Source organism: Pygocentrus nattereri, chromosome 17, assembly GCF_015220715.1.
Source record: "Pygocentrus nattereri isolate fPygNat1 chromosome 17, fPygNat1.pri, whole genome shotgun sequence".
Lineage (NCBI taxonomy): Eukaryota > Metazoa > Chordata > Actinopteri > Characiformes > Serrasalmidae > Pygocentrus > Pygocentrus nattereri.
The window spans coordinates 22825918-22839443 of NC_051227.1; the positions used below are offsets into that span (position 1 = coordinate 22825918).

General features: G+C 38.4%; 1 protein-coding gene across 1 annotated transcript in view; it reads right to left on the reverse strand.

Moving 5' to 3' along the window:
- The window catches only part of trpc4b (transient receptor potential cation channel, subfamily C, member 4b), a 38292-nt gene that overhangs the window by 7440 nt on the left and 17326 nt on the right, over positions 1-13526 (reverse strand). Inside the window, exons 4-6 of the mRNA XM_017708566.2 lie at positions 5294-5630; positions 2240-2379; positions 994-1307 (exon numbers count right to left, since the gene is read on the reverse strand). Coding sequence (XP_017564055.1) covers positions 994-1307; positions 2240-2379; positions 5294-5630 — 791 coding nt within the window. The remainder of the gene's footprint in view (positions 1-993; positions 1308-2239; positions 2380-5293; positions 5631-13526) is intronic.

Consider the following 13526-nt stretch of genomic DNA (forward strand, 5'->3'; position numbering starts at 1 on the left):
GTTTGTAACCTAATGAATTTACATTTGATTTAAAGTCTGTAGCAACATTTTTTAAATTAGCAATACTGTAAAAGATAGCTTTTGATCATTTCTATTTTATCTTTCTATAATTACAAAAACAAGTGTGATATTGAAAGAATTCTCTCAGCAACATCTAATGTGCTCAGGCTGAGAAATAAATTCATTTTAGGGCTTTCAAACTATTAAAATATTTCATTTCGATTAATCACATTAACCCTAAAAATATTTTCTCCATTTAAAAAAGTGTATTTTAGAGGACAAACTAAACCATAATAAGTTACATCAGAAAGTATTTATCCCTTTCAGTAATCTAGTAATAGTATTTTAATCTTGTGAATGCAGAGTTCATGTAAACCTGGACCTGTAAATCACAGTTCTCACATTTTTAAATTTGCATCATCAACATCTATTGAGGAAAAAAAAAAAAAAAATATATATATATATATATATATATAAACTGGAGCTGTTGCTTTAGTTAGTTTGCTGCTTATTAATGTATCCATAGGTCTCATGCAAGCACTGTCTCACACAGTCTGCTAAAAGTGTTGCTTCAAAAGCCATTTAAAAGCTGTTTTTGAACAAGAGAGCTACAATCACAGACTCTGTCAGAGCAGCATACATTATGCTGTAGCTGGGCTTCTGCCTGTAGTTGCATGAATGGTTAAAAAATTTAAACTAGCAAAAAAAAATAAAGAAAAAAAAAGTTGTGCTGTTAATAACTGGACTGATGATCTATCCAGGGTGTTTCCTGCCTTCCGGCCCATTGACGGCTACAATAGGCTCCAGCGCCCTCCGTGACCCAGGATAAGCGGCTTAGAAAGTGTGTGTGTGTGTGTGTGTGTGTGTGTGTGTCTGTTAATAGCTTATAAACCCCATATCCTTATCATCCCAAATAAAATGGCAACATGTTTTTTTTTCAGTGGTGGTAACAGAAAGGTCAAAGAGCTTTAGCAGACAGCTACTTATACTAACGTTGAGAAAGCGTTATTCTGACGTTCGCATCTGATGCCCTTGCAGTTCCGGTCCTCTTTGGTCTCATAGTAGAAGTAGAGCTGGTTGAGGCCGTTGGCGAAGGCTAACAGCACTAGACAGTAGATGAAGAGGAACTTGAGGATGTCCAGCAGCATTCGGCCCAGAGAGATCTGCAGGGGGCCCAGGTGAGAATTGGCCGTGAAGAGGGAAATGAGGCGCAAGGAGCTGAAGATGTTAGCAATGGCAAACACAGCCTCGGCCACCAGCGTGGGGTGCCACATCTCCCAGGTGTCCCTGGGTTTACATCCGCTGTACTGGTGTGGACAGAACAGATACAGTGCACCAGTAAAAGAACAGGCCTACATTAAAAAAAAAACTCTGAAAATCTATGAGTACAAGTTTTCTTTTAATTAAGTTTGTGAAAACAAACTAAGAAGGAACAGAAGAATAAACATCAAATAATTGGAAAAAATCAGTAATTAAAATGAGACATAATGGGCTAATGGGACATAATGGGCTGACATCCATTCAGCTGCTTGTTACTTTTCAATTTATACAGTTGCTAAACACTTTATCACATTGTTCGCAGGCTTTCTGTAATTTTTATGATACGTGCTGTTGTTCATTGTTTCAGACATACTGACAATACACATGATATACTCAGAGAAGTGTACCGGTAAACTGTGTCATTCAGAGTGGTTTGATGTGAACTACTGTTCTAAAGAAACTTTTAATGCCTCTTAAAACCACCTAGCATGAAGTTATTACATGAAATGGTTTCAAATATGAAAAAATAGTCCCCAAACAAAACTTCCATTTTCAGACTTTTCACTGTTTTGCTGTCATTAACATTACATATAAAACTTGGAAGACATGCATGGGTTCACTGGCCATTTTGGATCGTATATAAAATGGTTGTTGACATCATGACCCCTGATTCCTATCACCAAGAAATCAGTTTCAACAATGCACCATTTCTCATCAGACCACTCAGAGTGACTTTACTAACATCCTAATTAGAGAACTATGCAATAAAAACACTGAAATTATCTTTAAAAGCCTTTCTATAAAACGCTCAGACATTGGGTCTTGTCCCTTCCACTGAAGCTTGTGTTCAAACACGCTAGTAATCTCGTAATCTACTGCACAGGAAGGCAGAAATACAAGCATTTGCAAGTACGGCTCATTGTATTTCCACTAAAGTACAGGTTTGGAGTACATTTTCCACCACTGAGTGACTGCTTACCTTCACATACGCAACTATCTTGAGTGAAATGGTTGCCAAGTAAAGTGAGTTCATAACAAAGTCCATAAGGTTCCACCAGTCATGGATATAATCCTGAAAGCCTCCATCCCACATCTGTTTGATCTCCGTCCAGATGAAACCTATTGAAGTAGTCAGACGATGCATGCAAAAGATATGTGTTACTAGGGCTGTGATCAAACGTGAATCAGGTCAGACTCAAACAGGCATGGCGCTCACATGTACCTGAACGCATGGTTTCCATAAATATGTGAGTCCCATAGAAAGATGTTTTACTTTATGCAGCTCCCAGAATAACAAATGAAAAGCTGAGGAAGGTTCATACAGCTCAGTATTGCCAGCTTGATTTCATCACACATGTACAATCATGTGAACTGTGTCATGAGAGGTGTTTCATACAGACTTCTGTAGAACAGTTAAAGGCAAAAGTGGGCTTTGCTGTCAATTTATACGCTGTTCATGTTGCCTGGACGTTAGTAAATTTTACCTGTTTAATAAAATGTACTTTAAAAAAGCCAAAAATGGTTTCATTTCAGTTTTCAAAAATACAAACAGCTTCAAAAAGCTAGGTTAATGGGCAAACAGGCTACTATAATAATACTAATACTCATAGTTAGGTTTAAAATTTGAAGTATTTACTGAAGGATTCACTGAAAAATTGCAATAAAAAGTAAAAATATGTTGCACATCATACAAGTGCAGAAAAGTATTTAAACTCAATGTGGAAAAGTGAATGTGCATTACTATCCACGTTTACATGCAGCCTAATAATCCGTTAATAATCCGACTAATAGCTCAATCGGAATAGAATACGTCCATGTAAACACCTCAAACGGAATAGCGTAGTCTGATTGAGGCTATTCGGAATACAGTTTCTATCTGATTGAACAAGGTGGGTAAACCCATAAATAATCAGTTAAATAGAAGAATAATAGCCGTGTAAATGCCTGAATCCAACTACACTCCAATCCGAACGTGTAAGTACGTTCTGTGCATGCGCATCACATCACAGGGAAAGGTATATAGCGCTCAACATGGCGGGAGCAGAAACTGGTCTGCAGAGGAGACGAAGTTTATGCTCTGAGCTTTAAAAGACTGCGGTGGAACGGACGTCCAGCTTATGTGTCTCATAACACGACATTTTCCTCTCGCCACTTCCTTTATAAGTACATGCGAGGTACATTTTAAAGCAAATCGAAAAAACAAGCGCGTCAATTGGAAACTCATCTCACACTGACTGAACCTCATCTGATGTTCGCTGTCATGGCAATGCATCGGATTGCTTGTAGTGAGCATGTAAACGAAGATTTTCCATCAGATTGTTGAATAGAGTGTGCATATATACACCTCTTAATCTGTAATCCGATTGTATTAAATCGGATTGGGAAAATTCTGGCATGTAAACAGAGCCACTGTTAGCTTGGTGCTAAAATGACAATGCAAACCCATAAAAACTCCCACAGCAAGCTGAAATTTGCATTATCATAGCAGCAGATATTTACATAGAAAAAGCATGAGCATGAAATCCTGCTATATAATGACATGCATGGCAAAAAGTCCATGAACTAATGTGAATATCTCATGCTTTATCTTAAGATGGTCTATGTTGTGCTAGGTAAGCTAGCATGCTATTGTTAGCTAGCTAAGGTAATGTTAACTTACTTTACCACGTGTTAGGTTTACACTGGTTCACAGGTACATTTTCAGGCACTCCATATTCTGCTGTATAAAAGATGTATTAAATCAAGACCACAGTGTCGTTTGAATTGAATTATGAAATGTGTGTATGGTTACACCACTAGTAGTTTTGACAGTAAGGAATCGCTTGTTTTATGGAAATTTGAATTAAGATTAGATAACATGCAAAAAATAAAAAATAAAACAGGTCACTGCTTTGCTCTCCTCATTTAGTAACCAGTTAACAAACATGTGTTTTATAGCATAAATTCAGATCAAGATGAGACAGAGAAACACCTTTATTTTACTCTCATTTGCTTTTAAAAAGTAGAATGCAAAGTTAGTCAGTCAGGATTGTATTTAATATTATTAATCATTTATTTTTAATTGCAGTGGTATAATCATCTTCATTTTCTTATTGTGTTCATTATTCATTAATTAATTTACTTGTTTGTTTTATTATCCTTGGACTATTAACCTTTGTGTGGTGTTCATGTGTTTGTTACTCAGTGGTCTGGTGGACCCACTGCATTATTAATGTAAAAATAACAGATGTTTAAAATACCATAAGTGGCCAGCATAGGGTTCTCCTTTAGCAGCTGTAGCCAGTCAGCAGCCTGTCCGTGTTGTCCACATACACAGGCACACACACTAACAGCAGGCCAGGTAGGAGGAGAACAGAGTGAAGGGACATAGTACCTCCACACTTTTATTCCCCATGGGTTCAGCCTGACACCACATGTGTAATATAAATGCGTGGGGGTGAACAGAGTGAAGACACTGAAAATTGATTATTTTAGATGTTCTTTACAGAAAATGAGCAAAGGCCAAGGAATCTGAGGCTGAAAATAACAATAAATCACGTTTTCTTTCTTTTGGCAAACATAGAAAATTAACCCACAGCGGCGCCGGAAGAGGACATATATAAAGCTATAAACTAAACACAAATGTCTTTTCTTTTTTATCATTCAGTTTTTAAGATGAAATGTTGGCTTCTGTGAATGAACTCAAATGGATAATCTGGTCTTTAAACTGTTGTTCAGGCCACAGTTCTCAGGTTTTCTGTGTCAGCACTTCAGAAATAATCTATAATTTTTTATGTAAATCCTCACCCCCCCAACCCCCAACCCTCCAGCCACCCACCACCTCGGATGAGCCATGAGGAGATGAAGTTTGAGAACCCATGATGTAGGCCCATACAGAGGCCCTTAAAGTTTGCTAAATAAAATCACTCTGAAAAGCTTCCCTAAGCCTTTGTTTGAAGCAGTGCCTCTAACCTGTGTAGTATGTAATCTCTTTTCTTTACTTTCGCCACCCTTGATTTGAACCTCAAATCTGCAGACTGAGAAAAGGCCATACCTAAGACCCACGGCATGATCATCCACTCCACAGTGGTGGGCATTGGGCCCTGCCGGTTGGGGTCGGTGGAGACGATGTGCTGGGAAGCCAGCAGCAGGAGGAAGAGGAAGGTCAGGTAGGAGGCTGTGTGGCAGATGAACTTGATGAAGGGTTTGCGGATGAAGAGGCCATAGCGGCTCTTGGGGGCCACCAGGTAGCAGAGGGAGAGCACAGGGAAGAGGAGGCCGATGAAGACACAGGTGATGAACTTTCCAGCCCAGTGACGCCTCCGCCAGCCTGGGAGCTCGTCATACCAGCGTGATGCCAGCAGCTGCTGACAGTTTGGCTGGGCAACAAACTGACCGAGACAGAAGGAGAGGAGGGCGATGAGTAATGAACACAGCAGGTGGACAAACAGGTGCCTGAAATACAAGCTGCAGGATTATCCAGGTTCTATTTCTTTGAGCATTATTACTCATCATTGTTTATGGGTGTGATTTATAGATAAATAAATAAGATAGACGTATAGATGTAGTCGTGCCCCACTTCTCACTAAAACTACATTAACCCTTAGCAGTCACAGTTAAAACCAGCAACAACAAACAATTATTTCTTGTTTGTAATTCATTGAAACAGCCAAACAAATTCTGTTGAAAGTGCAGATTAACTTTCAGTTAATACTGTATGTTTATAAGTAGAGGAGGGGAAATTTTATTAGTATTATTTTATTAGGTCATTGTTGTGTGAACAGTCCTTTTGGTGAAAAGACATCCATCGTTTACATCGTTCTTTTGTATAACACCTTATTTTCTCAAGATTTTGACTGATTATGTAGAAATAGCGACTTTCTCTAAATTTTTTTTGACGAAGTATGCAGAAATAATGTCTTCATTTTTTCTCAAATTTTTGATTGAATATTTAGAAAATAATGACTATTGTCTCAATAGGCTTGTTTTCTCAGGATTTTGACTGAGCATATAGAAGTAATCACTTTCTCAAGATATTGACTGTTACATATAAATAAAAGACATAAAAGACCTACATTTTGCTTCTTGTTCATCTAAAATGAACCTAAGCTGGTATTAATGGCAACATTAGGCCACTCATGATACAATTTATAGGACTCTGTACTATTGGTAAATGGCGAGATGAGCCAGTTTGACCAAACTGTGAATAAAATCAGTTGTGAATAAAATCATCGCTGTAGGTCAGCCATAGTGTTTGAAAGCAGTGCATGTGCTAGGGTGGTATAATAGTGGTCTATAAAGCTGGTGATGAAGTGGTAATGGTCTGGAGGCAGGAGGTCTGTCTGTCTACTCCAATTCTCCTCAGATTCATTTCGCCCTCCAACCCCGCTGAGCCACTGAGATTACTGCTGACATTCTGCTGAAGCCGGCTCCCCCCCCTCAATTCCACCATCAAATGGCAATTTGAAGGTGTAGGCACTAAACATGCACTACAAAAACAGGAAATAAAATGCGTTTTTTTAAATGATCCACAGAGCTTAATATTTTAAAGAGGAAATTGAAAAGGATCCTCGATTTGTTCCTTGTGTGTTGTTTTTTTCCACTTTCTTCTCCCTGAGATTTATCCATGGTCATTATCTGGGCATCTGCGCTGCCCGACGGAAGTGAATGGGAGCCTAAATGAATTATACCCAAATGAATCCTCATTAAACTTGAGCCAGTTGTTCTCTGGGTGATGAGGTCAAAACTAACATGGCTTTAAGTGTTCTCCATCAGGCCTAATTAGTGCTGTATGATTCTGATTCAGAAATATAAATGCTCACATTCTCTACTCCCACTGGATATGCTGATGCATGCAGCAACAGGAGATATTACTTTCATTTTGCTAGTGTCATGTAATTACCTTATAATTGCATAGTAAAATGTATGCAATGGTTTACCTTTACATTTGATTTACCTTCTGTAATGACAGGTACATTCTGTACTTTGGCTTTTCCCATTTTTCCCATAAACATGGCAAAAAAACTGCTTCGTTTAACCACAAATGAGAAATAATTAAAGAATTACACCAAGCTTTTGTCATCACTGGTGATAACTGTGACTAATGATGTTAAATGATGCACAGGCATTTTTTTAAACCTTGCTGCTGCATTTGTTTCCAGATAATTACGTTTCAAGTTACCATTCTCAGTCACAGTTCTGTGCAACAATAAAGGCAAGACTGTTAAGAGCATAATGCTAATTTCAAAGCTTGCATTTAAGCCCACAGGTTTCACAGCTCACAGTAAAATGGAGCGAAAGAAGGGCATGGCTGTCATCTGGACAGGAATCATAATCGCTAGCTCTTCAGGTACAGTCTGTAGAGCGATTAAAAGTAACTTTTAAAACTCTAATGGTGATCATGCAAATGAAGACGGCTGCCAACACAAAAATGAGCCATAATGAACAGATAACGAAAGTTCTTTCTAAGAGACGTGACTTTTTTCGTTTTACCTCAAAGAGATCGTGTGACCTCACCAGTCTTAAAAATACCCATAATGCAATCTCACAGAAATACAATCTCACAGTAATAATTGAAACCCCAAAATGAAAGAACACTAATTAACAGCCACAACAATAGTCACTACGTGTCTGCCAAACTTCAGATTCAGACATTCTGATTACTCTGTAGGAACAAAAGGTCAAGGCTCTGTGTGACACACTCTAAGCACTGGACAAAGTATGAAGTGAAGGATGACGTTTTGTGATTAACAGGACTGTTGAATCTTTCTTTATTGGGTGCATAAGCTAAATGAAGGTTGACAGCCTAAATGAAGATCACCGCCTACCTCTGGTGCCAGTGTATTGCATCTGAAAGAGTAGGCTAGGCCTGGCCCCACTAGGGGCCATTAGGGGGTGATGCCCCCAGGGCTGTTGCTAAGGGCAGGCATCCAGATCATCTGATTGTTTACAATTTGCCTTAAGTCTAACACTGAACTTACTTCTTATGATGGGGTAAAAACTACAGGGCTGTAGCGAGCGTTTCAGTATGGACAGATAAACGTAAACATATTGCAAGCCGTTCAGTACCAATGGTTCGATGGTATCAAGTTTTGCTATTCAGAGTTCCACCTTCAGTAGCAGCATGTCAAACTGTGCTCTGTCCAGCCTGAAATACAGCTAGAATCTGTCCTCATCAAGCCGTAGTTCCTGCACCAGCTGTTGATACTCGCTGTACTTGGCATAGGCTTGAATGGTTTTATGCACCCAGATAGACCAGCGGCAGTGCTTCCGCCACTAATTGACAGCAGCGCTGGCAAAAAACAGAAGCAGTTTTCTTGTCATAGTGACTGCATAGGCAGTGGCTGTGTTTACATGCAGTGATTTTTGCCAATCTGACTGAATACATTCCGATTTTAGATTAAGACTGAGGTGTTTATATGCTCACTCTACTCAACAATCTGCTGGAAAATCTCCATTTAGATGCACACCACAAGTAATCCAATCCAAAATTATGTATAAGCATAGAGTACCACTTAGTGTAAACGTTACCATGACAGCAAGCATTACGTGAGGTCGAGTCAGGGTGAGAGTTTTCAGCTGACGCACTTGTGTTTTTAAGTGCTTTAAAATGATGGCAGATAAATGTACTTCACATGTATTAAGGAAGTGGCGTGAGGAAGATATCATGTTCTGAGACATATAAGCTGGATGGCCTTCTTATAAAGTTCAGAGCTTCAACTTATCGTCTCCTCAGAAGACCAGTTTCTGCTCCTGCCATGTTGAACGTTATAAACTTTCACTATGACATGATGCACATGCAGAACATACTTAAACTTTCCAATTGGGAATGTAATTGGATACAAGCGTTTACATGGCTATTGTTCTTCTATTTAAAGGTTTATTTACAGGATTACCCACCTTGTTCAACCAGATAGAAATTGTATTCCGAATGGCATCAATCGGACTAGTCTATTGAGTTGTATACATGGACGGGTTCTATTCTGATTGAGCTATTATTTGGATTATTAATGGGTTATTAGGCTGCATGGCTAGTGCATAATGCAGGGATTAAATTTATAGACCAGCAGTTCCCCCCAGGATTTTTATTTTTAGTAGGAACACATCTGATTTCTAGTAACATTTGGGTGGGAAGGTATCTGATTTGAAACCACAAAGTCAGCTCAAGTTCAGAAACACCCAGAGGCGATGAGTAATCAGACATTTGGGTGATGAGGCGAAAAGTCGCTGCTGGTATGAATGCAGGGTAAGAGTGGTGATTCACATAAACACAGAGTGTCCTTTCTGTTTGTGAGTTAGGGTTGTGCTGTGTGTTAATTAAACTGGGTTTTATTTGGGTTAGGTGTGGCTGGTGTTGGTGTGCTGTTATTAAAGTTAATATTTTTATTTTAATATTCTGTTAGCTAATGTATTTCTGTTTCTGCAGTGTTGTATTGGTAATGCTAAATAAAATCAACAGTTGTGTGTTGAAAGTTATTAAAAGCAGAGAAGCCTGTTGCTCATCATTTATTGGGTAAAGTTGTGCCTCCTCAGGCATTTCTTTTGCCCTCTTGCTTAATTGTTTAATTCTTCTGCCAGGCCTGGAGCAGACTATGTAATATATTGATGTGGGTGGGGAATGTCAAGGCCTTCAGGGAAGGGCTAATGATTTCTGGGAACTGACAATTACCCTTCTGTGATGCAATATACAATCATCATGAGGGTTGTATTTAAATGCTTCAGTTATTGTAGTAATACTTTTCATTTCATTGTAAAAGTTTGGTTGGAAAGTAAGAGCTTAAATCTTGAAACACCAAACCCAAAAGAAAAATTGTGGAATCATCAGGAAGTTTCCAAATGATACTTATGTTGATACAGCCAAGCTACTTCTCCCATTCACTAAGAATTCAAGAGCTGAACTGAAGGCCTTACATGTTAGATTAACCACCAACATAATTAAAAACTGTCCACATAAGAAATGAATGTTGTGATTTACAATGGGACTAAGAAAGGTCACTCAGCCTTCTGGAAGTGTCATTTAAATATGTCATCTAAATATGTCATTTACAGCACATACATGTGGTAGTCTAACCAGATTCCAGTTAGTTGTTAGGAATGGAAGGCTGCAGCTGCAGTTGTATGGTTCTTTACTCGAAAAGTCTTTGTAAAACTGCTACATATGAGGTAAGATGTGGTATTGCTTGTGGCAAGATTCAGATTAAGTGCATGCCGCATCTTTCATAAGCCTCAAATGTTCTTGGTTAATGTAGAGTTGCCAAAAATATCCATGTTCAGTGTTATTTTAGTGCTAACATACTATTAGACTAGGTGCTAGGTATTATTTTAAAGCATTATTAAAGATGTGTTTTACATACATGGGCTGAACTGAAGGCCTGGATCAAATAATCATGGTTTGTCACTGGTTGCTGTCTTATCAAACTCTTTCTTAACTCCATTTATTTTAGTTTTCATCATTTTTTTTTTTTTTTTTTTTTTTTTTTTTTATTTGCCTTTTTTACCCCATTGGGAAGCACCAGCTGCCCTGTACATTTCATAATGAATAGATCAATAGAAATTGCTCAAATGTGCTTTGAACAAAATCTCAACAATATAACCTCTACATCCATTCTGGAACATCACTTGCAGGCTTGAGAAGTGACTAGAAGACTTCTGGATCCAGCAGGGCTGAGCGAAGTTGAGAAGGACAAAATACAGCAGATAGAATGAAAAATACATATCACGATTACATGAGTCATGAGTGCCTTGGTACTGATTAAATCTGAAAGATTTAACTCTTCATAATCTAATATCAGCCCCTATTGAGAAAAAGTCGGCTAAATCACTAGGATTGTGTGACCAATCATCTCTGTCACACAATCTCTTTGACTGGAAGCAAATGTCATTAGAGCATCTAATCTCAGAATCTAATTATCACATAGGAGCAGAGAAGTGTTATAACAAGCGCCATGCAGCACAGTTACAAGTCAACGAAAGTGATACTGGAGATTTTATCATTTACAAGAACATTCTGGGTGCTGATAACAATTACAGTACCAATAACTGTGCTAATATGAAAGCATCTAAGCAGCGGAATACCGGCTTTGACGTCATAATTGTGCATTGTATAACAAAATGAATGGCCATGTCCACTTCAGACAGAACCAGCTGAGCCAGAGCTGTTATGTTCCAGGTGGCAAGACTTTCTCTTTCTGTCTCTTTTAAACAAATTTTCTGATATTGTGTTTTTAATTAAAGTTCAATAGAAATGCTTTAAAGGGGGCATCTAAATCATCTAGGTGACAAACAGCATTCGGCTGTAGGCTTACACTAAAAAAAGGTTCTTTAAGCAATAATATAAAGAACCTGTTTTGTTTCCCTAAAGAACTGTTTCAGTAAATGACTGAGTGAGTAAAGAAGTTTTTAAAGGTTTGAAGAATGTCAACATAATGTTTGGTGTTCTATCCCAATTTAGAGGTTCTTCATGGAACCTTCACATTAAGTACACGCTCAAAGAGATGATCCTTCTATATAGAACCGTAAACACTCCAAGAACCATTTGCATGCTTAAAGGGTTCTCTGCATTGTGAATGCACTAGAAAGGGTTTTTCTATTGTTACAATGTGAGGCTTGTAACAACAGAAGAACCTTTTTTTGTGCAATAGGGCCTTTTCAATATGATTCTATATAGAGCCATATACAACACATTTCACTGTGCAAAAATGCTTTAAGCATGCAAATCTTGCTCATAGTTCTATATAGAACCATTGTCTGTACTAAAGAATCCGTGAACCATTTTTTAAGAGTGTAGATGTTTCTAAAACTTGACAAACATTATTTATACTCATATAGCTCATATACAAAAGTCATTCTCCAAGGAACCACCCATTGAAAGTGATTCTTTTATGGCCTTGTGCAAAGAAGCCTTTTTGGCTCCTTTACTTTTATGAGTGTTGGCCATCCCTTCATATTATACATTATATTTGTTTATGCTGCTACACTGTACTCTTCTGAAGATACTGACTAGTTGTTAGACAAATAATAAGTGTACAATAAGTGTTTCACAGAAACAAGCCCACTTAAAAGGATCTCTTTGATTTATTTATATCCACATGTTCCAAAGCAAAATCCTACTAAACATCTTTCATAGTACACAGCAGATACTGGCACATCACAGATCTAATACAGTTAGTGCTTAATATAGCCTCAATTAGCACATTAGATGCTGCCTACATTATAGAAGACTTTATTCTTCACCGCTTCACTGTAGGTTTTCTGTTTACACTGATACAAGTGATGCATTTCATTTACTTGGTTTGAATTAATTTCCACAGGAATAGAATGTATTACATAAACACAGATTTTCTTTCAGTTATTTATGGCACTAATAATGTTGATGTAATATAGTTGATTTCAAGTGCAAATGCTGTACACATTTGAATCTGCAAGCACAACTCGAAAAAAGAGGGAATGCCTCCAAATCTGAAATGTAAAGAAAGAACAAATGGTGCTGAAACGTTTTCACACCAACCTGCAGTCATTATGAGCTCTGCAGTCCACTGAGGACCTTATTGGTGAGGTAAAAACTCTGCAGTGCACAAATGAATGCATTATAGCTATTACAAGCAGCTAGAGATTCTGCCTCTGGAGGAGAACTCTAGAACAAACCATGTGTAATTACAGATACATACTGGACCATCTGCCTCGCTTTAGAATACAAATACTGCATATATGCTCTCATACTCATGACTATATGAGGTTCTATTGTGAATCAAAAGGGAACCACTTATGGTACAGCACAGTGCCAATGTCATAGACGCTCCTTTCATTCATTTAATTTCTAGTCAAAATGGCCATGAAGTATTACCGTTATAAAATATTGTGGGTTGAGTTATCCTGCTTTGCACTTAAGTAAGTGAATCAGACACAGTGCTGCTGGAGTTTTTAAACACTGTGTCCACTCACTGTCCACTCTATTAGACACTCCTACCTTGTCAGTCCACCTTGTAGCTGTAAAGTCAGAGGCGATAGCGCATCTGCTGCTGCACAGTTTGTGTTGGTCATCCTCTAGTCGTTGGTTGGATATTTATGGTTGGTGGACTATTCTCAGTCCAGCAGTGACACTGAGGTGTTTAAAAACTCCAGCAGCACTGCGCTGTCTGATCCACTCAGACCAGCGCAACACACACTAACACACCACCACCACGTCTGTGTTACTGCAGTGCTGAGAATTATCTACCACCCAAGTAGTCCCTGCTCTGTGAGGGTCCATCGGGGTCCTGACCACTGAAGAACAGGGGAAAAGGGGGCTA